This window comes from Phycodurus eques, chromosome 7, assembly GCF_024500275.1.
Source record: "Phycodurus eques isolate BA_2022a chromosome 7, UOR_Pequ_1.1, whole genome shotgun sequence".
Classification (NCBI taxonomy): domain Eukaryota; kingdom Metazoa; phylum Chordata; class Actinopteri; order Syngnathiformes; family Syngnathidae; genus Phycodurus; species Phycodurus eques.
Genome location: NC_084531.1, coordinates 13292378 through 13318699, shown reverse-complemented (window position 1 = coordinate 13318699; position 26322 = coordinate 13292378). Strand labels below are relative to the sequence as shown.

At 43.4% G+C, this 26322-nt stretch overlaps 3 protein-coding genes across 5 annotated transcripts in view; 2 read left to right on the top strand and 1 right to left on the bottom strand.

The window, feature by feature from the left end:
- Window positions 1–285: 285 nt before the first annotated feature.
- actmap (actin maturation protease) lies at window positions 286–8075 on the bottom strand. Its single transcript, XM_061682646.1, has 7 exons — window positions 8013–8075; window positions 7620–7807; window positions 3439–3507; window positions 3158–3276; window positions 1705–1834; window positions 1363–1433; window positions 286–841 (listed from the first exon to the last, which is right to left on the bottom strand). The coding sequence occupies exons 2-7, from the start codon at window positions 7793–7795 to the stop codon at window positions 429–431; spliced, it is 978 nt and encodes a 325-aa protein (XP_061538630.1). The 5' UTR covers window positions 7796–7807; window positions 8013–8075; the 3' UTR covers window positions 286–428.
- Window positions 8076–8382: 307 nt separating this feature from the next.
- On the top strand, window positions 8383–11783 carry snrpa (small nuclear ribonucleoprotein polypeptide A). Its single transcript, XM_061682650.1, has 7 exons — window positions 8383–8412; window positions 8695–8767; window positions 9494–9666; window positions 9755–9922; window positions 10024–10188; window positions 11208–11290; window positions 11401–11783. Exons 2-7 carry the CDS (start codon window positions 8695–8697, stop codon window positions 11558–11560), a joined length of 822 nt encoding a protein of 273 aa, XP_061538634.1. The 5' UTR covers window positions 8383–8412; the 3' UTR covers window positions 11561–11783.
- A 6619-nt stretch (window positions 11784–18402) lies between these two features.
- LOC133405427 (protein jagged-2) overlaps window positions 18403–26322 on the top strand; it is a 50103-nt gene continuing 42183 nt past the window's right edge. For all 3 annotated transcript variants that reach the window (XR_009768948.1, XM_061682348.1, XM_061682349.1), the window contains exons 1-2: window positions 18403–18675; window positions 18821–19005. Coding sequence is in view for 2 of the 3 variants with exons in the window: in XM_061682348.1 (XP_061538332.1) it covers window positions 18883–19005 (123 nt within the window). In the remaining variant the exon portion in view is untranslated. The remainder of the gene's footprint in view (window positions 18676–18820; window positions 19006–26322) is intronic.

The following is a 26322-nucleotide window of genomic DNA, read 5'->3' as shown; positions in this document are numbered from 1 at the left end:
TGCTAGCACGTTCAAAATGGTGACTGAAGAAATAAAATGATTGACAGTGTACAAAAAGACAACCGTTGAGGTAAATGCTCACGTTTCTGTCCAACGCTATTAAAACGTCTACTCTGAAATAAGAAAAAAGCACAACAATCTGCAGCATGCTTAAACCAATAATCATCATCATCTTCCTCAACTCTGCTAGGCATCACGTGGTGGAAAGAAAAAGAAAAAAAGGAAAAGTGAACTTTGTTTAAACGTGTCCACGCTGGGTTTGGATTACCAAAAAAAAAACACCCACACAAAAAAAGAAGCCAAACAGGAAGTTTGATACTTAGGTTAAAACCAGAAGATATATCTGTACTTCTGCTTAAGTACAGTGTGTATCAGCGAAAGAGGTACTTTTGCCATGTCAATATTTCAGCATCGTGAACCAAACTCCATCACTGCTGGCAATTTAAAAACGTCTTCTTCGTCGACTGAAGCACGCGATGTTGTTTGTGTGCGCCACTATCACACTGTGTGCTTATGTGCAGTAAAACAGCCTGACCAGCCAAACCGGCTTCCATGCCACCTTGGGGAAGCACATACTGTGTTCCGTCGCCGCATCTCTGCGGGTCCATCCCCTTCAGCTGCTCGTTGCTACGGGCGACGCTGTCCAGACTCCACAGTTGGTAGCGCAGACTTTTGCCCTGTTTGGCCAGGATGTAAACCTCTCTGAAAAGTGAGATGTTTGCAGCGGGACATGGCGTGCAGTAAGAGCTGGAGTCCCTTCTCAGGTGAATCCACGGCAGAGTGAGGTCGGGCTGAGTGGACTCGGTGTCCAAGCCCCCCTGGTCGACACCCAGGAGAACACCTGGGGAAGGTAAAGAAAGTGGTGGGTGGTCTCTGCCGGCCTAAACAATACCCAACATGCTATTTACTTCTTTTGTAGAGTTTCTCTTGGCTAAACTGCTTCCAGTACAGGTGTATGAAGATGTTAGATTTTTTTATTAGTGCAATCGCATTTTCACCTCTGTGTTGCTATGTCAATCTAATCTGCCCAGAGCCTTCTGAATCAGTTGTGGTGGCAAATCTAACTGTATTAGCAATGGGACTGTTTCTTTAACCAATCAAATTACAAATTCGTCCTCAGAGACGAGCATTTTTCCATCCTCTGATTCGTTGGTCTGAGTAAAACTTGTTACAGCCAACTTCAAATAGCAAAACACACCTGTAGCGATCTGCACACACTAAAACATTTGATAATCAGCATTTCTGATGACTATGATGTATGAATTTAATTGTTTAACTTTTTTTTTTTTTTTTACAAATATTTTTGTCACATTATCAAATACATAATTTGGTCGACATAATAATTCAGCCTCCATGTTTTACCTGAAGCCACGGCCCAGTGTGCCCTGTGGCCGCCGCGCTGGCAGGGCTCGTGGTTGTAGTCTTCATCATATCTGGATGGCAAGTGTCAAGGTACACATTTGCTTGTTTCAAATACGCTTTAAAGGGAGCATATTATATGAAAAACGTTTTAATTGTTTGTGTACAAATAGTTGGGTCACTGGAGTGCCTGCTGGGATAGGCTCCAGTTCAAGCGCGACTCTAATGAGGACAAGAGCTATATAGAAAGTGGATGGATATATATGTCTCCTTTAAGGGTATGCACACTACACATGTACTGTAATGTTTATTGATTTTTTAAATTTATTTTTTATAAATGGGTACGGGATGAGAACAGGCTGTCTGCTCCATAAGTGTGCGACGAGCTTGGTGGCGTTGTTGCCACTCAAACCACCTGACAACAGCTCCGCTTTGCATCCACACACCTCCTCGGCCAACAACGCCATGTTTCTAGCTGACAAAGAAAAGTACGGGGGGCGTCAGGGACATACAGTCGTTTAGGATTACCTCTCACACGCTAATGATTTCCCCCCCCACTCACACCAACTACTGAAACGCTCTGTACACACTAATGAAACACTCTCACAGTCTCACTTGAAATGCTTTCACGCACACTACTGAAACACTCTCATCCATGCTAAGGATTTTTTTCCACTCACACATTAAAACATTCTCGCAGGCAATATTTCAACACTCAACACACTACTGAAACACTCTCTTACACACTGCTGGAATGCGTCTGTACACAATTCTGAAACTCTCATGTACTGAAACGCTCACACACTACTGAAATGTTTTCGTACACGACTAAAAACGCTCCCTTACACACTGCTGAAATACTCATTGACACTGATTTTTCTCTCGCTCAAACACACTTCTAACCCGCTCTCACACACCCGACTGAAACACTCTCATAGCACACTACTGAAATGCTCTCATACTCACTAGAGAAAAACTCACAAACACACTGTTGAATTGCTCTCATACACAGTACTGAAACACATATACACTACTAAAACGCTCGCATTACTGAAACGCTTTCGTACACGCCACTAAAACACTCATACAAATTACTGAAACACTCACTGACACACACACGCACAACTGAAATGCTCTCAAAAGCTCCTGAAACTCAAACACACACGATTAAAATTTAAATGCTCTCATACACCCTACTGAAACGCTGTCATAAGATTATACACTACTGAAACTCATTCACACACACTCAAAATCTTTCATAAACCTTACTAAAACACTCTCATTGACACGACTGAAACTCTCACACACTATTTAAATCCTCACACACTCTACTGAAACAATGTCTCTCTCTCTCTCTCTCTCACACACATACACAGACACACACACTATTGAAATACTCATAGACACAACTGAAACGCTCGTATACACACACGTGCAAAGCTGACACATCTCACACATACTAGTGAAACTTCTATTTCAGCTGTGAATGAGGGCATTCCCCTTGTGCGTGTAAGAGCACTTCAGCAGTGTGTAAGAGAGCGTTTAAGTTGTATGTATGAGGGTTTCAGTGCTGTGTGAGTGTTTCAGTAGTGTGTGTGAGAGCATTTCAGTTGTGAGTGAGAGCGTTTCCCGTGTGTGTCACTGTTTCAGTAGTGTGTGAGAGTGTTCCACCAGTGTGTATGAAAGCATTTCAAGTGAGCATGTGAGAGCGTTTCTGTAGTCTGTTTGAGAGTGTTTCAGTTGTTTTGATGAGAGGTAATCCTGAAACTCATGCGCACTCCCTTTTTATCTTGTTCACCTGAGAACATTTCACCCTGCGCTGTGAAGCCTCGGCCAAGCGCAGCCTGAACCACGGCATCCATGTCAACGGACGGCTGCAGCAGGTGAGCAGCCATCCACAAGGCCACCAGGCCGCACCTACAAGATAAACAGAATAACACAGTCGGCTTACGGTCACACCCTGGCAAATATGTTTCATGTCGTCCACATGAAAGTATTTTGAGAGTTTCCAGTGTTAGATAAGTATGCTATCAGTCAAAGGCAGAGCATGACGGGACTTGACGAGCATTGCACACTTACTGTGGGCCGTCTTGGATGAGAGAAGGCACGTACGCGTTTACCAGAGTCCACTGGAGAGCTCGGCTGAAACTGAAGCACACGACATGCAAATGACACTTTACTATTCAATTGCTACTTTTATGCACAGGGAAAGAGTTACACTAAAATAAAAAAAAATAAAAAAATACATTTTTGGGGGAAAAAAAATAAATAAATTGAATTTAAATGAATGGAGAGGAAACCCACAACAATAAAAAAGTTAGAATGTAAAAACAAAAACTCATTCATAATAATAATAATAATAATAAAATTGGGTGTTTTGAAATACTGTTTCTTTATTCTTGTATATTTCTTACACAATAATAAAGAAACTTAGATGGGACTTAAAAATCATAAAGAGCACATGACATTTGTGCTTGAGTAACAACAATAAGAATATCCATCCATCCATTTTCCGTACTGCTTATCCTCAGTAGGGTCGCGGGCGTGCTGGAGCCTATCCCAGCTGACTCTGGGCGAGAGGCATGGTACACCCTGAACTGGTCGCCAGCCAATCGCAGGGCACATATAAACAAACAACCATTCACACTCACATTCACACCTACGGGCAATTTAGAGTTCTCAATTAACCGACTATGCATGTTTTGGGGATGTGGGAGGAAACCAGAGGACCTGAAGAAAACCCACGCAGAGAACATGCAAACTCCACACAGGCAAAAGGCAGGATTTGAAACCGGGTCCTCAGTACTGTGAAGTGGATGTGGTAACCAGTTGTCCACCGTGCCGCCTATTATTAATGTTGTTATAAACCAATTTGTATATGCGAGTATCATCCTTCTACCAATATACTCACGCTCTCTCCTCTCCTCTCTCTCCATACCATCGAAGTCTGCTCTCTCTAACTTTGTCTCCAAAATGTCTAACCTCGGCTGTCCCTCTGATGAGCTCATTTCTAATTTTATCCAACCTGGTCACTCCGAGAGCGAACCTCAACATCTTCATTTCTGCTTCCTGTTGTCTCTTCAGTACCACGGTCTCTAATCCGTACATCATGGCCGGCCTCACCACCGTCTTACCTTTGCCCTTCATTCTAGCAGAGTCTCTTCTGTCACACAACACACCTGACACCTTCCTCCACCCGTTCCAACCTGCTTGGACCCGTTTCTTCGCTTCCTGACCACACTCACCATTGTTCTGGACGGTTGACCCCAAGTATTTCAAGTCTTCCACCCTGACTATCTCTTCTCCCTGTAGCCTCACTCTTCCCCCACCACCCCTCTCATTCATGCACATATATTCTGTTTTACTTCGGCTAATCTTCATTCCTGTCCTTTCCAGTGCATGCCTCCATCTTTCTAACTGTTCCTCCACCTGCTCCCTGCTTTCACTGCAGCTCACAATGTCATTTGCGAACTTCATGGTCCATGTGGATTCCATTCTAACCTCATCTGCCAGCCTATCCATCACCACTGAAAACAGGAAGGGGCTCAGGGCTGATCCTTGATGCAGTCCCAGCTCCACCTTAAACTCCTCTGTCACACCTACAGCACACCTCACCACTGTTCTGCTGCCCTCGTACATCTCCTGTATTATTCTAACATACTTCTCTGCCAAACCACTTCCGCATGCAGTACCACAGTTCCTCTCTGGGTACTCTGTCATAGGCTTTCCCTAGATCTACAAAGACACAATGTAGCTCCTTCTGATCTTCTCTGTACTTCTTCATCAACACCCTCAAGGCAAATAATGCATCTGTGGTACTCTTTGTAGGGATGAAACCATACTGTTGCTAGCAAAAACTCACTAGCCTCCACTACTCTTTCTCATAACTTCATTGTGTAGCTCATCAACTTTAATCTGTTATAGATCCCACAGCGCTGCACATCAATCACCCTTGTTCTTAAAAATGGGAACCCGCGCACTTTTCCTCCATTCCTCAGGCATTTTCTCTCCTGTGAGAATTATGTTGAACAAGCTGGTTAAAAACTCCACAGCCACCTCTCCTAGATGCGTCCATACCTCCACAGGTATGTCATCAGTATATTCTTCCCATCTATCCAGCACACTATTGGCACCAGTCAACACATTTCCATCGCTATCCTTAATCACCCGAACCTGCTGCACTTTTGTATCCCTCTGTCTGGCCAACCTGTATAGAGCTTTCTCTCCTTCTTTCGTGTCCAACCTGGCATACATGTCATCATATGCCTCTTGTTTGGCCTTTGCCACCTCTACCTCCACCCTACATCACATCTCCATGTATTCCTTTCTCCTCTCCTCAGTCCTCTCAGTGTTCAACCTCTTCTTAGCTAACCTCTTTCCTTGTATGATTTCCTGTACTTTGAGGTTCCACCACCAAGTCTCATTCTCCCTTTTCCTACCAAAAGATACACCTAGTACTCTCCTGCCTGTCTTTCTGATCAACTTGGCTGTAGTGGTCCAGTCTTCTGGAAGCGCCTCCCGTCCACCGAGAGCCTGTCTCACCTCTTCTCGAAAAGCCGCACAACACTGTTCCTTTCTCAGCTTCCACCACACGGTTCTCTCCTCTGCCTTTGTCTTCTTAGTCTTCTTCCCCACCACCAGAGTCATCTTACACACCACCATCCTATGCTGTCAAGCCACACTCTCCCCTACCACTACCTTACAGTCAGTAACCTCCTTCAGATTCCATCATCTGCTCAAGATGTAATCCACCTGCATGCTTCTACCTCTGCTCTTGTAGGTCACCATATGTTCCTGCTTCTTCTGAAAGAAAGTGTTCACTATGGCCATCTCCATCCTTTTTGCAAAGTCTACCAGCATCTGTCCCTCCAAGTTCCTTTCCTGGATGCCGTACTTAGCCATCACTTCTTCATCACCCCTTTTTCCTTCACCAACACGTCCATTACAATCTGCACCAATCACGACACTCTCTCTCTGTCTGGGATGCTCAGAAAGACTTTGTCATGCTACTTCCAGAATTTCTCTTTCACCTCTAGGTCACATCCTACCTGTGGGGTAATAGCCACTAATTACATTATACACAATATCCTCAATAACGGCATGGTGGATGACTGGTTAGCACATCTGCCTCACAGTTCTGATGAGCCAAGTTCAAATCCGGTAACGCCTTTGTGGCGTTTGCATGTTCTCCTTGTGCCTGTGTGGGTTTTCTCCAGGTATTCTGGTTTCCTCCAACATCCCCAAAACATGCATGGTAGGTTGATTGAAGACTCTAAATTGCCCGTAGGTGTGAATCTGTCTGTGAATGGTTGTTTGTTCATATGTGCCCTGCGATTGCCTGGCGACCAGTTCAGGGTGTAACCCCGCCTCTCGCCCACAGTTAGCTGGGATAGGCTCCAGCATACCCGCGACACTAGTGAGGATAAGCGGTGTAGAAAATGGATGGATGGACAGATGGATAACACCCTCAATTTCTCTTCCCATCTACACCATGATAAGATAATTTGAACCCTGCTCATAAACTTCTTCCCTTACTGCCTTTCCACCTGGTCTGGTGGACACACAATATATTTACCTTTCTCCTAATCATCATGTCAACCAACTCCTGAGCTTTTCCTATCATTGTCCCAACATTTAAAGTCCCCACATTCAGTTCTCGGCTCTGTGATTTCATTTTCTACCTCTGCTAAGAACCCACTTTCCACCTCTCCTTCGTCTCCATCCGCAGGAGCTGAATTTTCACCGGCGCCCTGTAGAATGTTGTTAAGCCGGGCCACGACCGATCCGGTATGGAATTGTTTGGATGAACGCTCATATTTGTTTGGCAAAGTTTTAAACCGGATGCCCTTCCTGGCGCAACTCCCTGCATTTATCTGGACTTGGGACCGACCTGCAGTTTGCACTGGCTTGTGCCTTCCATACGGCTGCATTGTGAATGCTAGTCTAAATTAAAATGAATTATAAAATTTGCCTGACAACCACTTTCTTCTCATTTCAATTGAGTGAATCTAATTTATATTCACACGAATTATTACACTGTTTTAATAATAATTATGCATTAAAAATACGTGATGACATCATGTTAAAATTACGTAATTCATTGTTTTGTCCCCCCCCCCCCCCCCCCCCTTGCAATATGACAAATGACATGTTGTTGTGCCTGATCGTGATAATTTACAATCAGATAGATGCATGCATGCAAGTGATCTTAACCTCATGCGATACATTGAACTGGATGGTGCTCATTATTCATCTGTCACCTGCTCTCCCTCTGCCGAATGAGCAGGAGGGGCTCCGTGTTGTCTCCTTCCACTGGGCTGCGACTGCCTCCTATCGTCTGATAAAACTTCTTCTTTTTGTCTGCTGGGTGTAGAGGTGCTGGTGGTGGAGGTGGAAGAGGAGGTGGTTGAAGAGAGGGCACGGGGCACCCGGACATTTTCCCAATGTCCTGTCAGAGCACAGTGACGCTCGGTTTGATAGTACTACACAAAACAATCGCACACCCCTTTTACTGCATCGAGTACTACAGTTAAGAAGTTCGTTACTACGTGGTAACTGAGTTAAAATGCAGGTGTAGTAATCTTCAATTAATGACAATAATATACTAGGATAATTAGCATGTTTTGTCTCACATTGATTGGTAGTATACTCACTTTTGGACTCGCTTAGCTAGCGCGCGAAACCGGTGTTTATAACCATATTTGGCAACGGCTAACTTTCTTCTTTGTGTGCTAAGGGGGGTTGTTTCGGCAAACCTACACTTGGTCGACCCCTATAGGAAAGTGCTGTCATTTAATTTTTAAAAATATTTACGGAACAGTAGTCTTGCTAAGAGCTCATTTTTAAACATTGTGTTGTAATAAGTTATTGTTTTGTATTAAAATATCAGATACAACTACTTGCTTTGTACTGTAGTATACGACCCGGAAAGTACGCCCAAAGGTGGCGGTATTGCACTGAAATAAAGGACGAAGAAGAACTGTGAGTTTTTTTTTTTTTATTTTATCGCGAGATGTGAGCACGGTCTTCTCCGCTTTTCATTCAACATCCAAGGTAGGTGCTGGTTCGCTTTAATGAATCTTGATTTTTTTTTCCTCTATAAAAGTTAAGTTCATTGCAGGTTTAAGTACGGAAGTTTAGTTTTTTTTTTTAATTGTCTCAAGTGAAGGTGTGAGTGAAGCTCTTATGCTTAATAATGTTGTTTTAGAAGAATTAGCTTATTGACGAACAACCCCACGCCGTTCATATGGCTGTTGCTAATGCTAACTCTTCATCCAATTTAGATGTTGGTTTCTTCAATAATACCCTTCCAATGTGTCCTTTTCAACTTTTTAGATGGCCACGACGGAGGTTCGGCTCAATCACACGATCTACATCAACAATTTGAACGAGAAAATTAAGAAAGATGGTGAGTACCGCCGTGCACTTTTAACACCAGGCGTGCAGCAGTCCACAATGTTCTTAATTCGTTACTTTTACTTTTATTTTATTGAGCATACGTACTAGTTTATACAGCGTTGGCTGTTCTTTGCAATTAAAATGGAGGAACTGCAATACACAATGAACTCATTTTCCTGACACGTATCTACAACAAATGGTGAAAACTGGTTAGCTGTTGCCTTAAGATGAGGTCCATCTCTCCATTTTCTGTAGCGCGTGTCCTTATTAGGGTTATGGATCAGATGGAGTCTTTCCCAGCAGACAAGAGGCCGGGCACAACCTGGACTGGTCCCGAGTCAAATGCAGGACATATAGACAAACAACCATTCACCTTCACACCTATGGAAAATTTATCGTTTAACATATTATCTATGTTTTGGGTATGTGTAAAGAAGCTTGGGGAGAACATGCAAACTTCACACTGGAGGGATGGACATAAGATGCAAACTAAGAACCTTAGAACTGTGAGGCAGACGTGTTACCTACCTCCTTGCTCCCCTAATGAGTTAATCCCAAAGTACCAATTTCTCACAAACTGTCCATCCACTGGATGGATGGATGTATTTAAGATGTTAAAAAGGAAACTATCATTTCACACTAGTTACTGAATTGGAGTAGACTTCATCTACAAAGATGTGCAATGTAAATAATACTGTATCTCTCTCTCTCCCCCCCCCCCCCCCCCCCCCCCAAGAGTTGAAGAAGTCTCTGTATGCCATCTTCTCACAGTTTGGCCAGATTCTGGACATCTTGGTGGCACGTACTTTGAAAATGAAGGGTCAGGCCTTTGTCATCTTCAAAGAGGTGAACAGTGCCTCCAATGCGCTCAGATCCATGCAAGGATTCCCATTCTATGACAAACCCATGGTATGTCCATGTCATTTTTTTTTATACATCTCCTAATTCCCCTTTTAAAAGCCTTTACGGACATGTTCTGGATCAACTCTTCCCACAGCGCATCCAGTATGCCAATCAAGATTCGGACATCATTGCCAAAATGAAAGGCACTTATGTAGAGCGCGATCGTAAGAAGGAGAAGAAGAAGCCCGTAAAGCCAGAGTCGAGCGGTAACAAGAAGGCGTCGGCTGCCGCCATGGGTGGAGGCGTGCCTGGAGCCATGGCAGTAGGAGCACACAATTGCGTTTATAATCCATTTCATATTTATTATAGTCTACTGAAATACACAGCTGAGCAGTCACAACTGCTTTTTGACTTTCTCTACAGGGAATGACTCAGATGAACCAGGGGGGCCGCATGATGCACATGCCAGGACAGCCGCCCTATATGCCCCCACCGGGCATGATGCCACCCCCTGGAATGGCGCCTGGTCAGATGCCCCCTGGTGGCATGGGTCATGGTCAGATGATGCCCGGACAGATGCCCCAGCAGGTATTGTCGTCTTTTAAAAAGCATTTGGTTGCTCTCAGGTTACAAAAGTGTATGTGACATTTCATTAAATGTGATAAGAATATTAGAAACTACTCTTGTTGGACAGATTTTGTGCTGTAAATGTAAATCTCTCATCACATTATGCTGTACGTTTTGGTGCATTGTTTAAAATGCTTAAAGCAGGATGCACTCATTTGTTTTTTTATTTTTTAAATATCTTAAAAAGGGTTTCACCATATACTGGTATTACAAAGTACCCCAATACCTTGCTGACAAAAATTAACCTATACCAAATATTTTTTAATTCCGGTAATTCTGTGCAGCTTGGCAAAAAATAGGCTAAGCATCCTTGCTTCAAGCTGTTCAGTAGTCGCTCATGTAAAATATATTCACTATTTTTATGTGGAAAGAACGAAAGCCGAATGAGAGCGCTGCGGTGCACTGTAGTGTACTTTATTCAGCCTCTGGCGTCCCCATATAACAACAGTACGGCAAGCGCGAAGGATAACACCTGAAGCAGCTGTGGAAGACCAGTCTTATCCAATATGAGCGACAACTCCCAGTTGAAGTTTGCAGTATGAATCTGACACCAAAAACAAAGAATTAAACATTGTACAGCATATTCAAGCACCAAAGTGTTCAACCAAACTACATAATTTCAACTGTTTCGACTGTTGGTCTGACATTAACCTCAGACCTTTTTTTATTGTTGATCACCCTAAAACCATCAAACAAGGAAATGCCATTTGGCTATTTGTTCTTTGAAAAAGAAAATAAGTCACAACCCATTAAGTCCATTAACAGTAGCATTAAAATTAGTGCTCGGACTCGCCCCTTAAAAAACCCAATCACTATTCGTATTGACGTTGACGAATGACTAGCCAATCACAAAGGAGTTGTTACTCTTTGTACTATTACAAAGAAATAGGCCAACAAATGAAAAAGACAGATGTGATAACGTGGGCAAGTTGTCACCATTGAGTTGTACACAGTGTTTCTAACTACTTTTATACTTCCAGGAAAATCCTCCCAATCACATCCTCTTCCTCACCAACTTGCCCGAGGAGACCAACGAGCTCATGCTGTCCATGCTCTTCAACCAGTCAGTCAAAACACCTATTTTGCTGCCCACCTTTGTATTTATCCAGATGTTCAACGTTTGTTGAACATCCCTTCATTTTCAAAGTACAAAAATGTTCGTTTTGTCCTCAGATTCCCGGGATTCAAGGAAGTGCGCCTGGTGCCCGGCCGGCATGACATCGCCTTCGTGGAGTTTGACAACGACGTGCAGGCCGGCGCCGCACGAGACGCACTGCAAGGGTTCAAGATCACGCAGAGCAACGCCATGAAGATCTCCTTTGCCAAGAAATAGCACGTCTTTTTGTCGCTCCCTCGCACAGGTCTGTTTATCGCTAGGACACAAACTGAGAATTTTTTTAATATGCTGTTTTCCCATTCCTTACTCTTAAGTGTTTGTTTTGTTTGGTTTGTGTGAAAGCATTGCACCCAGCGTCTGGTCAGACATCACACCTGGAGCTTCTTATTTTTTTGCAATAAACACGAACTTTCTCAGAGAAAATGTTCTGCCTCATGATTTATCATTGAGTGTTCTTTTAAGCCCAGCAGATGGAGCCATTGTCATGGTTTTTGAGTTCAGCGTGACAGTGGGCTTCAACCTCCCACAGTGAAGGAAGGCAGTAAGTAATAAGAATGTTATTAGACTGCATAGAATTACATTAATCATTTTCGAAGAATCATGCTTCATTTATATCTGGTGGTAAAGTATCATCAATGGATTTAAAACCACTAAAAAAAGAATGGATAAAGCAATTTGGATGTCATCACATTGTACAACTTCATGAAACTGGGCGCTTAGATACCAATTTACAATAAGAGTACCCTTATGAAGGATTTATGAACTGGTTATTAGTTATGCTACAAACTAAATTGGTCGTTTGCAAAGTGTTTTACACTTAGTATCATCAAAAAAGTACTTGGCTCTCGAACAATGTAAATTACTGTAGTAGGACTAGGTGTTCATAAAAAAATGAGTTGTAAATTGACTTCTGTATTGTTAGCTACTGTAACATATGCACAGTTTAAACATTAACTGCTTAAATATATGAAGAATACTACTCGATGATTTAATTATATTGTATTGCTGGATACAAGTTTAAAAAATTGTACTGAAATAAAAGTTTAAAAACAAAGTTATTCAAAGTTTATTGCAAATGTGTTGTACAAAAAACTACAATACAACTAAATTGTACAGGCAGTTTCATTTTTTCCCCCCGCATACCCTCACGTAGTTCCAGTACCACACTTTGAGAATCCCTGAACTGAATGGACGGCAGTCTCACTATACGCTACTGTATATCCACAATTTTTTATCAAATCAAACTAGTTGTCTGATCTGGCGCTTTTTAAAATGGAAAAAGGGTGACGGTGTAATACTTTCAAAACTTCATCAATTTTCAAAAAAAGTAGACTGTACAGTTAATGGTGGATACACAGTAAGCTTGTTTCTGTTCTTACAAAATAAATCGGTAACCAATTAGTAAACAATCTATAAATATAAATGGGTACCGTTAAACCTAATCACCCTTAAATGCACATTTCTTTAATTCAGCGACTGCTGTTATTTTGCCCATACAGATACGATAGAGGGTGTTCCCAAAAATGTGACACCATTTGAAAAATTTATGTTTGAGTCAGGCGGCACGGTGGACGACTGGTTAGAGCGTCAGCCTCACAGTTCTGAGGACCCGGGTTCAATCCCCGGCCCTGCCTGTGTGGAGTTTGCATGTTCTCCCTGTGCCTGCGTGGGTTTTCTCCGGGCACTCCGGTTTCCTCCCACATCCCAAAAACATGCATGGTAGATTAATTGAAAACTCTAAATTGCCCATAGGTGTGACTGTGCGTGCGAATGGTTGTTTGTTTCTATGTGCCCTGCGATTGGCTGCCAACCAGTTCAGGGTTTACCCCGCCTCCTGCCCGATGACAGCTGGGATAGGCTCCAGCACGTCCGCGACCCTAGTGAGGAGAAGCGGCTCAGAAAATGGATGGATATTTGAGTCACAATTTGTCTAAGCAACTGAAATAAAATAAAATGGAGCTTTATTTAAAAAAAAATCATGTGACTATTGATTTTATAACTTGATTCACTGAGCTACACATTGTCACCTGTGACATAGCGTTTTCCTTTTTGCCTTCCTCTTTGGATTTTATGTGCCATATCCTTTCCAGTTGGTGTATTGTGAGTGAATTTCATCAAATGAATGCGGCACGCTTTTTTCTTTTTTTTCTTTTTTGACTGTGTTCAAACGTACAAACACACAAAATGCTTAGGAATGCGATTAAAATGCAAAGTACAGTTGAGTCACATTTTTGGAAAGAATGGCGTTGTCCCCCACACACAATCTGCACAAAATCTTGACTATGAAACTACTCCAACCACTGTTGATGAACTGTTTTCTCATTAAAAACATTTCAGCTCCAATTCATTAAGAAAACTGGGGTTGATCAGAGGACCATACTCACACACTTTGTATTCCAGTTATTTGGAATGAATGAAACTCAATGAAGTTTAACAGCCACTTGTGTTCACAATAGTGTGCCAATTAGTAAATGCCCAGTTCCTGTTTGCCCATCGTATCCTCTGAGGCCTTTGCTTATTGTGCAGTGTAATTATGTGCTGCAAACACTGAATGGATTGAGTGTGAGTTAGCCATAATTTGGACTCACTTGTCTGCCCACTGTACATACACACTCGGGGAGGCCCCCTCTGTTGTGAACTTAAACTGTGCCCTAAGGTATTGTCTTTAGGTCGCCGCGACTGTTTGCACAGATCCGCATTCTTCTGCCACTTTCCCAAGCCTTTACACACTCCTTTATTTTGCCTTGAGAAAGCGCTGACCTTAGCCACCAGAGCACCGTCTGTGTGTGTGATGCATGCTCCTGGCAACATGCCATCACGCCTCCCTACTCATCAGCACAGTGTTCTTACAGTAACAGGGGCTGAAAAGGCAACTTATCTGTCAGCTCGCATGTGGGAGGGTGTTGACGTCACTCTGCATTCAAATAAAAAGAAAGAGAGCGCTGCCAGCGATCTTCCTGATGATTTCATTCACTCTTTCTTTTTCTTTTCGTCGACTGTATCGCTGTCTGTCTGACTTGTTTCCGATCCAGTTGTTTGTAAGGGCAGTTATATTTTCAAGATCTTGGCTGCAAATGGCAAAGTTTCTTGACAGATGTAATGTTCACACAAAAGAATGTGTTTAACTCAACCAGATGTTAGGAATTACTGAGTAACTCTTGAAACTATAGTATCACCAGACCAATATGTAAAACAATACAGCAATTGTGTCAGAACTGCCGGTCTTCCCAGTTAACATGGATATTTGACTTTTAAGCCGTCAATGGCAGTGAATGTGTTTTTAATATACTGTACAGTGAACCGTTACATATTACAGCCAATTAAGAAGCGATCTGAAGCTCATGCTGTTGTTAGACACAAATAGAAGCACAACTGGTTGTGTGTTGAGTGTTTGTATTTCATGTCTCCCAAGTCATTCTCCACAACAAAAAAGGAGAAGTGTTTGTAACCTCAATGTAGTTACCAGATAATCTTAGTATATGTTTGTACTGCTCTTTCTTATTTGTATTTCGAGATGGTTTGAATGCCCTGTGGCACCATGCTGCCTCTCACAGGTCAGTTTTGGCACAATGGCTGACATCTGGTTTGAGGGAGGAGACTTGAGTGTCAATAGAGATATCGTTGTATGTTGTGTGCTATGTTGGTCATCTTTATCACACCACACACTATAAGAGCAGTAAGTCACATTTTAAAATTCGGTATGAGTGAAACCGCACTTTATGAAGAAAAAGATTGTCAGGTATGGGAAGTTGAGCCACATGTACAGTATGGAACAACTTCTTTGGGCAGCATTATTCTGTTCAATATGGCAGTGGCTTGGAAACCAGAGTTTAGAAAATTCCGCACAAGGTTATCATCCCATCCCTTAAAAAAAATGGAAAAAAAAGGAATTAATTGAGTCACTGATGGTGTAGTGGTGCACTCGCCTGACTTTGGTGCGGGCAGCGTGGAATCAGTTCCCACTCAGTGACTGTGTGAATGCGAGTGCGAATGGTTGTCCGTGTCTATATGTGACACATATGACGACCAGTTCAGGGTCTAGTCCGCCTTTCGCCCGAAGTCAGCTGGGATAGGCTCGAGCACCCCGCGACCCTAACCAGGATAAGCGGAGTTGAAAATGGATGGATGGATGAATGGAATTAATTGATTGTGTGGTGCATGTGGTATATAATTAAAAAAAAAGGGGGAGGATGAAGAAGTAAGCCCTGGGGGTTGTCACAGGAGACCGTTTTGATGAATGGGTAGACATTTAAAGACCTGTAGTCATTTGTAAACCAAATAGGGAATGTTTATCTTGAGCAAGATGAATCATTTTGCTTTTATTCCGAACCAGTAAGATGAGCTTTTTAAAAAAAAAAAAAACTATTATTAACTCCTGCGATTGGCTGGCGACCAGTTCAGGGTGTACCCCCGTCTCTCGCCCAAAGATTGCTGGGATAGGCTCCAGCACGCCCGCGACCCGCGTGAGGATAAGCGGTACAGAAAATGGATGGATGGATATTGTTAACTCCCTCAGGTAAACTGCAGACAACGATGGATCACGAACTTGGCCCTGTCATGTCGTTTACCGTTTGCCTTGGTTTAGCATTCATCTCGGGCACCGTGGTCACAGCCCAGCCATGCAAATCGAGGCCCCCACTTCCTCAAGGGTCCTCTCTGTTCCGCTGCTGGGGGTTGGGGGGGTCAGCGGCGAGTGCCGGGGCTTGAGGAAACGCTAGCGGTTGTCAGGGAGGTTCTTGAGCAACAAGATCACCATCGGCGATAAAGAAGGTACATTGTGTGAACACGTGTCGAAAATATGCCATGTGCATGACTCCAATACCCCGAAAATAAATAGCGAAATAAATCGATATAGAGCAGTGTTTCCCAACCTTTATTGAGTTCATATTTTATTCTAAAGAAATCACAAGGCACACCACCAAACATAAATGTCATAAAAAGTACATACACAGGTTAATTGTGTACAATGCCTTCTTAAATGTTCTGCTACTCACTGTATGTCACTGGTATATAAAGATAAAGATACATTATTATATCTTTATTTATATATTTAAAAAAATAGTTTTTGACCAGTTAAGGGAAAATGGATAATCACTGATAATAGAGAGAAAGATACACCGCGTCATTCAAAGTACACTTTCAATACATAAACAGGTCAGATAGTGGTAATATCTAAGTACATGTAGTAATCCATGTAGTGATTCTCAAACAGTGTCCTGTGAGCGATCATCGCAGGTGCCGTGGGAAATTATCCAGTGTCATCAACAGTAATTTGTCTGAAAATTATTATTAATTAATGACAAATATAGCTTTTTTTTTTTTTTTTTTTATCTCTATGCCAGCAACGTATCGTGACAGGCAGGACAATTACATGCCTGTCCACTAGATGGCAGAAGATAAAATTAACCTGTAAAGCTTTGTGGTCAACTACACGGCCCAAATTTCACACTCGGTAAATTTGTGACATTAACATTATTTCAATATATATACTTTTTGTGACATTTTTGTTTGGTGGTGTGCCATGAGACCTTTCTACTGTAAAATGTGTTCCTTGGCTCATTAAAGGTTGGGAAACTGGTCTAAATGACCAATGAAAACATGCTTTGTTGTTTTTTTTACACTGACTGTTTGATTTTGTTTCATTTAGGTCAAGAACAAAGATTAAAATACATGAGGGTGTCTCTGCATCCTTAAATAGTCTTATTACATTTTTTGAACATACTGCCTTCATTTGCTTTGAAAAGGACATCTTCAATCCTTAAATCTAAAACACTCCAGATTCTATAAACAACATAGCCATATTCTTCTAATTAAGAAGAGATTGGAAAGGGAAGACACATCAGAAATCATTTTGTTGAAAGATGGCACTGCTTAAATATCCTGTACAGGAAGTTGAAGTCACTGTAAAATGCAGTTTCCACATTTAGTTCAGCGATTCTTTTGCCACGAGTTGTACTCATACCACACTTTGGGAATCATTGCAATAACAACTACAATTCCATTGCAACTGGCTGGTGACCAGTCCTGGGTTTACCTTGCCTCGGCTCTCGCTGAATGCAACTGGGATAGGCTCAATGAGCTGGGCCCCAACGGGGAAACCCAGTTGAGAAAATGTCAGTCTTTTTTTGACCCCAGTCTTTTTTTGACTATTTTTTTCTGTTTTTCTCACTAATTATTTTTCCCTGTTTTTCAGATGTTTTTTTTTCTTCTAATGACTAATAACAATACCATCTATGTGACTCAGAGACACGAGTATCTCCCAGTGTCTTAAACCCATTCCAAAATACAACTTGATCAAACTAAATAAACTGGTCATGTTGCTTACTACGGAGTCCGCAGGTTCTCGTGTGAGTTAGTCAGAAAAACAGAAAAAATAGTTAGAAAACAGGGAGGGGAGGGGAGGGGGGGGGGGGGTTACACATAAAAACAGGAAAGAAAAATCGTTTAAAAAATAGGGGAAAAAACAGTCATAAAACAGGGGGGAATTAGACAGAAAAACTCAGAAAAATAAGTAGTCAGAAAAAAATATTCAAAAAAACAAAGCCCTAAAAAAAATAACTTTTTATTTTATTTTTTCAATCCAACTGAATGCAATACGCTTCCGTACTGGGCTACAGCATAAAGTGTCAAAGAAAGATGAATTGATTGATAGGGTATATCATCCTAACGAAATGATTTGGGGTGGGGGTGGGGGACAGACCACATGGGGCCACTGGTTTCGAGCCCCCCCCCCCCATCCCGCCCCTGCTGCTAATTGGCACACGGTGGAGCTTTTGATGCAAAAGGGCAACAAACAGGGGCCGCGGTGGATTGCGGAAAGACTTTTCGCATGGATAATCTGCGCCAAAGTGACGCATAATGAAACAAAGTTGGGGCGCAAGAGAGAGAAAGTGGAGCTTTTTGTCAGCGCTGGGAATCTTTCGGGCAGGCGCTGAAAGACAGATAGTCACTGCTTCAGGACACACCCTCCCTGTTCTCTCTCTCTCTCTCTCTCTCTCTCTCTCTCCATGTTCTCACTCTCTCTCATTGTTTCCCACATTGACTCGCCGCCAGGCTCCGTATGCGCTTGACAAATGACCAGCCGGCCGCTTTTTACATGAGGTGCGCACAAAGAAAAATTAACTTGGGCCACACGGCCCCCCCCCCCCAAAAAAAATAATAATGGGCTAGAAATGGAAGATGCTTGATTAGTTCGGGGCTTGATTGGTCAGCCTTGAAGAAAGAGGGAGAGTGACCTAATTGGGATGAGAGTTCAAGTCAAGTGAGCCGCCAGATTGGACCTTTAAAGCTGCTGAAAAGAGGAAGGAGAAACATACAGCCACGCTCCGGTGGTGCGTTTGCGGTCGCGGTGCGTTTACGGACGCACACCTTTTAGGAGTGGCGCAGGTGTTCGCGCGGGGGGGGGGGTGTGTGTGGAAATCAAAGCAGGGATGAAGTAAATCGGAACCTGAGGGGGGGGGGGGGTGTGTGTCAAAGGTTCGGTTCGGAATAGGAGGAGGAGTGGAGAGGGGGGCCCCACCGCCGCCTCCGACGCCGGGATGGAGGGCACAAGTCGGGCCGAGACAAGAAGCTTCACCGGGAAGCCCGCCGTCTCACACCCGAGGAGCCTCCACCTGCCACGGGCTGTGATCTTCCTCGTCGCGCTCACCATGCAACCGCAGGTAAGCTGCCGATTAAGTGCTATTTCCGGCAACACTTAGAGCACACCAGCTGACTTTGAACTGTGTTTGGTCACACATTTGCATGTAATTGTCTCCCCTTTTTAGTGTTGGTTTTGTTGGGCTTCTCTTCACGGCGCTCTGCCCACCTGTTGTTCCAACCCAGAGAACCGCACTAATCCTGCTTTGACTGCATGCATGGATGCAAACACCATGGCAATTAATTTTTTTCCCTAGGATTATTCTTAGAAAAAAAACAAGCAAAACAAAAAAAACCACTTCATACTGGATGACAATTTTGTATGCCTCTGAAAATGACAATTGACCAAACCGTTATGTACTGCACAATGTTCAGTATATACACCCTTATTAGGTCTAACAAGTCAACTGAATAATAAATCTTTGCCTTTACAAAATAATGCTTAATTTTAATTACTTTAAGCAACAGTATATGTTCATAATTGGGTTCACAGTTCTCAATTTTTTTTGGTCATCACAGTGGGCAAGTGGTGAGCACGTCTACCTCACAGTCGGGCAAGGTTCCTGGCTCAAATCCTGGCTCCAGCCTTCGTGTGTGGAGTTTGGATGCTTGTGTGGGTTTTCTTTGGGTGTTCCGGCTTCCCCACACATCCCCAAAACATGCTTTTTAGGATAATTAAAGACTAAATTGCTCATAGGTGCGAATGTGAGAGTGAATGGTTGTTTGTTTATATGTGCCCTGCGCTTGGCTGGCGACCAGTCCAGGGTGTACGCCGCCTCTTGCCCAAAATCAGATGGGAAGTCATCTTGCTCCATGTTATATATAGACATGGAACTGTCTTGTGCTTCAGGCCAGTACCCAGGTGTCTGGTTTGTTATGCCAACACATAGCTTTAAGAAGTATTGTTCTGATTCCCATAAAAGTGAGCTGGGATAGGCTCCAGCTCACCTGTGACCATAATGAGGACAGGTACAATACTGTAGAAATAGAAATGATGCTTTTATGGAATCACAAAGGCAGGCGTCATTAATATTTCATCCATGTTATTTCGCCAATATAAGCAAAACTGAGCATTAATCTCAGTCGAATCAGAATCAGAATCAGAATCAGAATCCTCTTTATTTGCCAAGTATGTCCAAAACACACAAGGAATTTGTCTCCGGTAGTTGGAGCCGCTCTAGTACAACAGACAGTCAATTTACAGAACACTTTGGGGACATAAAGACATTGACAAAAAACAATTGTGCAAAAACATGCAGAGTCCTCTAGCACTTAGAGCAGTTCGAACGACTCATATTGCAATAGTCCGGTGCAATGACCATTGTGCAAAGGGCGCCGAGACTTCAAGGAGTGTATGCGGTTTAAAGTGACGAGTAGTGCGATCATCTGGGACAATGTCGGTTGTGCAAATGTTACAGATACTCCTCAATCAGTGTGCAAATGGAGCAGATGCTACTCTGGCATGAGTGGCCAGTATATGCAAATAGTGCAGCATGGCGAGACAACTACAGTGAGTGCACGAGTAATACATAATTGGCCCCACAGAAATGTGACAACAAATTTTGCATTGATTGTGTACCTAATGAAGTGGTTGATGAGCTCATGTCGCCTGTCGCTGCTTGACGCATCATCTATTGTTAGTACACGCCCTCATTTATTTGTTACCATGATGCTTTCATGAAGGCGTTGCGTCGCAGAGAAATTTGTATGAATAAGTTGTAATGTTAGGAGGAATTAGTGTGGCCTCGAAATGCTGCCTTTATACTACGCAGCTGTCAGGCACTGAAGGATGTCTGCGATGCGAGGCCGGCCCAGAGGTGCTCCATGTATCCTGTATGTATACGCGCGTGCGTGCGTGTGTGTGTGTGTGTGTTCGTGTGTGTGCATTTATGTGCATGTGTTTTCTTAACAGTGAACAGTTAACAGTGATAGCATTTGTGTCTTGGGTGTGTGTGTGAAGCCCCAAGGCCGCCGCTGAGCAAACTCTGGGGCGTGTGAATGTTGAATGTTAGGGCATTTCTCTCTCTATGTGCGCTTGTCTTTATGTACTCAGTAAGTTCCACAGCTGAGCAACAACACACTCCACTCCCTGCATTCTCTGACCACACACACACACACACACACACACACACACACACACACAGACGCACGCAATCACAGACTTTGGAGAGGAGCATTTCATAAAAGATGGTCAAGAGATTCCCATGTGCATTTGCAGGGAAGCTTCATGAGGTGTCTTCCAGCGTACCTCCTCTTTTGAGAAAAGGATGCTGCGATCAGGTGCAAAAATACCAATTGATGCTGACATTGTTCAAGTGACATTGCAAGATTACGGTTCATTCAGTGAAAAGAGCTGGATGAAGTGGCTGGGGAAAGGGAAATCTGGGCTTTTCTGCTTAGGTGGCTGCCCTTGTGACCTGACCACGGAAAAGCAAAGGAAAATAGATGGACGACTTTGTCATTTTGTTGTTTCGGTTTTGTGTTATTTTGGTATGCCAAGCACAGAAAGTATTGTGACCTGCTGAATTGTGGTAAAGTAGTAGGTCACATAGCTGACTTGAATGCAGCCGCCGTGGGATCAAGTCCGACTTCGTTGTCTTCCATCCGAGATACGTTTGAGAGATGAACACTTTTGTGTAGGTGGTCACTAGGGAGTCCTTTGACAATGGAGTCCTGTTTTAAACATCTGGAAGAGCTTGTAACCTGCATGACTCCATCAAGCAGATGCAGCACTACGACTGGTGGCTTTTGGATTTGTGTATTCATTTGCACGGTTTTTAATTTGCAATGCTCTGCTTTGAATCGCTTAAAGATTGGCGTTGCCTGCTATTCCACGTCGGCACCGTGGGTACAATTCCCACTGAGTGATGATGTGAATGGTTGTCTCTCTCTATAGGTGCCCTTTGATTGACTGGCAACCAGTCCAGGGTGTAGTCTGCCTTACCAGATCGGCTGGGTTAGGCTCCAGCTCCTTGCGATAGAAAATGGGCGGATGGATTGGCTCACCTGCAGATGATATGGCCGGCATGTCTCTCCGGTCAGATTGAGCGCTGACATGCAGGAATGTCGGGAAAGACTCCGACACGGACGGGAGAGTAGGAAGAAAATGAGGATGCAGAGTGATGAGTGCCACTGTATCACCCCAAGCCCTTTGACGGAGATGCCTTGTGGCCCCCATTGTGGGACAGGAGGGGGGTTATGTCGCACAGATAAGTGCATAATTATACTTCAAGGGCTCTATTTTCGTACACTGTGCAATTTGTGCCGGAGTGCAAATGGCGGCTAATCTTGATTTTTGTGCAAGCGCAAGGCTCACTGGCATGTTGGCCAATTTGGCAGACCGGCCTGCGCCAAGATGGGCGTACTGACGCACCGATGGTGTGTTCTTTGACATCCGCCCGGCACATGTGACAATTTGGTATCCGAAAGTCCATCTAAACTTAGGCTTACTTGGACCCAGGGGCGTTGCTAGGTTTTGACGTTTGGGGCCGCTTAGACCCCCATAATGTTTTTTTTGCTGATGGAAATTAATTTTGCCCCAAACCGTAATTGTCGACGGGGTGGGGGCATTTTGAAGCCCCCCTAAAGTAGGCCGAGAGATACCGCTGCTTGGACCACGTCAAACATTTGCCGCAACTAGTCGAACACCATTGTGGTGAACTAGGGCCCAGGCATGGATTCGGAGGTCCACGCGTACATTGGTGGTGGGTGACGTATTTCATTCCTAAATATGTGAACTGCGGACATCGAACCCTCTGAATCGTTGTAGAAAGCAATTCATTGGACATGTTATTATATTTTTTAAAATCATCACACGCACAGGGCTATGGACAATGGAGTCCGTTTCTAAGCATAGCGATCGATGGAGGAGCATTTTTTCACCAGGTCAATCCGTCTTTAATAAAGGTATACAGTCGCGCACGGATCGCTGAGTCCTCTAGAGACGTCCCCATGCGAGACTATTTGCGCCGCTTTTAACTGTAACTCAACCTTTCTACCTTGTTTTCTGTCTCTATCTACCTTCCGTCTCTCCATTTCAACCCAACTGGTCGAGACAGACGCTCGCCCCACAGAGCCGGACCATTTCTGATGTTGATACGGCTGTTGTTGTGCCTATTGTTCTCCTTCCTCAGTCGTTCGACCCCGCGATCCTGTTTTCTCTCTCAATCTACCCTTTGTCCCTCCAGCTCAACCCAACCAGCCGAGGCCTTTCAGAGCCTGGGTTCTGTTTGAGGTTTCTTCGTTAGAGGGAGTTTTTCCCCTTGCGTCCGTCGGCAACCTTTTACACATGTGGGCTTCAGTTGGTATGCTGACATATATACATCGCCGCTGTCGGGCAGAAACCTCGTATGTGGTCAGTTTTTTTCCCCCACATATTGATACTATTGGTCTGTCTCCTGACCAGTTCAGGGTGTAAGTCCGCCTTTTGCGTGTCAGGTGGGATAGGCTCCAGTGCTCCGCAACCCTAACCAGAATAAGCGGTGTTGAGAATGGATGGATGGATGGTTTGTCCCCAGATCGTCGGTTATTTTTTTACACATTATTAAATCATTCAAAGTGTTGAAAATAACTTGAGAACAAACCAATTAACTCTCTTCAACACCTGAACAGTCTGAGAAGTGTGACAATACTCTTCTTCCCTCACTCTGCGGGAGCTGTGCCGCAGTATGTCACCTCAAGATTAAAATTCAGAAAGATTTTTTAGACAATGAAGAGTGAAAATAGTTAGGTTAGACAGATTTGAGTGAGGCTGTTTTGTTTCAAATGGATAGCTGGAATGTTTCGGTGCAGAAGGAATTGGTCAGCCACGAAGGTACCTGCATGCACATTAATTTCCATCTATTACACGACTTGGTCAGCAGGGTGAGGGGTTTGGAGTGGTGTTGATGTTACTGCCCAGTGGTATATGATAGCAATATAAGGTATAATATCAACTTGAACGATATGGAATTTGGTAACTCAAGCAAATTGTTTTTTATTTTTATTTTTTTTCACGGAAAAGTAGTCATTTTGGAGATGCGAGGATTCTGACACGATATATACAATGCCCTGTATGAGGAGTGTTGAGTTCTTGACCTGCTCAATGAGTGAAGTGCCTCAGATAGCGTTTGCTGTGAGTTGGTGCGGTCTACTGTAAATTAAATTGACGTCACTTAAATTGGCTTTTAGGAGTCATCAAACTTGGTCAGGAAGCTCCAGACACACACAATGACAAACACTTAACTTGTCACAAATGTTCGTCACCCTTCTGTCTGGTGTACATGGTTTTTAAGGACCCCTGGAAATGGTTGTTATAACCTTATAATGGCCACTTCAAACAAAATGGCAGCCTTCGTGTGTGTTCTTGGGCATGTCTTTTTGGAATTTACATTTTTTTTGGTCTTATCTACCCCGCTAATGAAATCAAGCAACTTTCACCCCGCACCCGAGCCCTAATTAGTGGACTCGTACTGTAACCCGATTTCAGAACATCTCACATTGTGCTTTAAATTTGATCTGCATCTGACACACAAATTGTCTTGTGCCTCGTTTATGTATCATGTTGTTTTGTCCATGATTAATTACGCATCAATGGGGGTTCACGGTCTTTAGTTCAGTGTTATGCAAGAATGCTTAAATTAAATGAACGGGCTTTATTACTCAGTGGAGGTTTGATGTCAAACAAAGATAATGTGAGGGGGTGTGATTCATTTTTTTGGGGGGCTGTTTGAAGGCATTGTTGGCTGCCAAAGCCATTGTTTCACCCCGGTAGACTGATAACACACATGCACACACCTGACCCTGCTGCTCCGAAACTCTCAGGGGGTCTTATTAACTCTCGCCTGAGTGTGTACGTGTGTGTGCGTATGCGTGTGTGTCCTCCACCTCACTCCAAACAGGAAGCGGGAAGAAAAGAGTGGTGACACAGTGGCGTAGCCCGAGAAAGAGAAATGACAGGAGCTGGTTCCCATGTAGCGAAAGGAGGAGGAGACCTGTCGTAATAGGAGAGTGAAAAAACTATGAAGGGTGCGGTTGTGACACAGAGGAGGAGAAAAGAAGAGATAATCATAGGATTATGTTACACGGCAGCCAGTGTTGATAATTTGGATGACTTGCTCCGCAGACGGAGGTCCCTTGATGTTGTCGTTAATTCAACGTACTGTATGTCCTTCTCGTGTTATTCCCTCGCTCTTTGCTGACCAGCTATTAACGACATACAGCAGAGGTTGTCAGTAGGCTGAATTTCTATACAGACACAAACCTATTATTTTAGAAATGTAATAAACATGAACACGAGGCCGAAATGAGTTTCCTCCGCAGGGTGTCCGGGCTCTCCCTTAGTGATAGGGTGAGAAGCTCGGTCATCCGGGAGGATCTCAGAGTCGAGCTGCTGCTCCTCCGCATCCGGGGGCATCTGGTAAGGATCCCTCCTGGACGCCTCCACGTCCCACTCGCCTGACTACAATGCAAGCAGAATGGGTTCAGTTGCCACTCAGCGACTGTCTCACTGGCGACCGGTCCAGGGCGCCGTCACCTTGGACGGGCTGTCGCTCCATGCGACCCTGGAGAAGCAGCGTGCAAAATGGATGGGTGTTTCACTTAAATTCAAGAAATGTTTTAATTTCCAAGAAACAACAGTCGATATAGAGGAAATACAAGAGATTTTTTTTGGACAGTCAGACATAGGTGCTGACAAAATATTTGGGAGTGAATAAAAAAATAGGTAGCATATATGGGGACCTCAACTTGAAGACATTTTCAATGAATTCCCTAGATAGACACCATATTCTGTATATATAAACATTTAAACAATTCAGTATATCCTGCATGTTGTGGCACTCATTTAAAGTGATGGATCCCCAAGAATATTCATAAATTCATAAAAAAGTGAAGAACAAGGTATTTTCTTCTTCTTCTTCTTATTGTACATTGGAACCTTCAAAGTAGAATGACAAGAGTGGTCTCTTGAGACTTCTACTCACTGAGCATCGAAAGTGTGTTTTGTATTTATTTATTTATTTTTTTATGCTAAGAATGAAAGTAAGGAAAAATTCATCCACCCATCAATTTTCTAAAGCGCTTGTCCTCATTAGGGTCACGGGTGAGCTGGAGCCTTTCCCAGCTGACTTTGGTCCAGGGTTGGGGAACACCCTAGACTGGTCGTCAGCCAATCACAGGGCAACAATATACACACGCACATTCACACCTACAGTATGAGCATGTATTTGGGAATTGGGAGGAAACACTAGTTTTAACCGCCTTCAGCCTTTTTGAGTTTATCATGTCTAATATGGTCACTGTCGGGTGGAAACTCTGTATGTCCAAATATGGTCAATGTCATGTTCATTCATTCATTCATT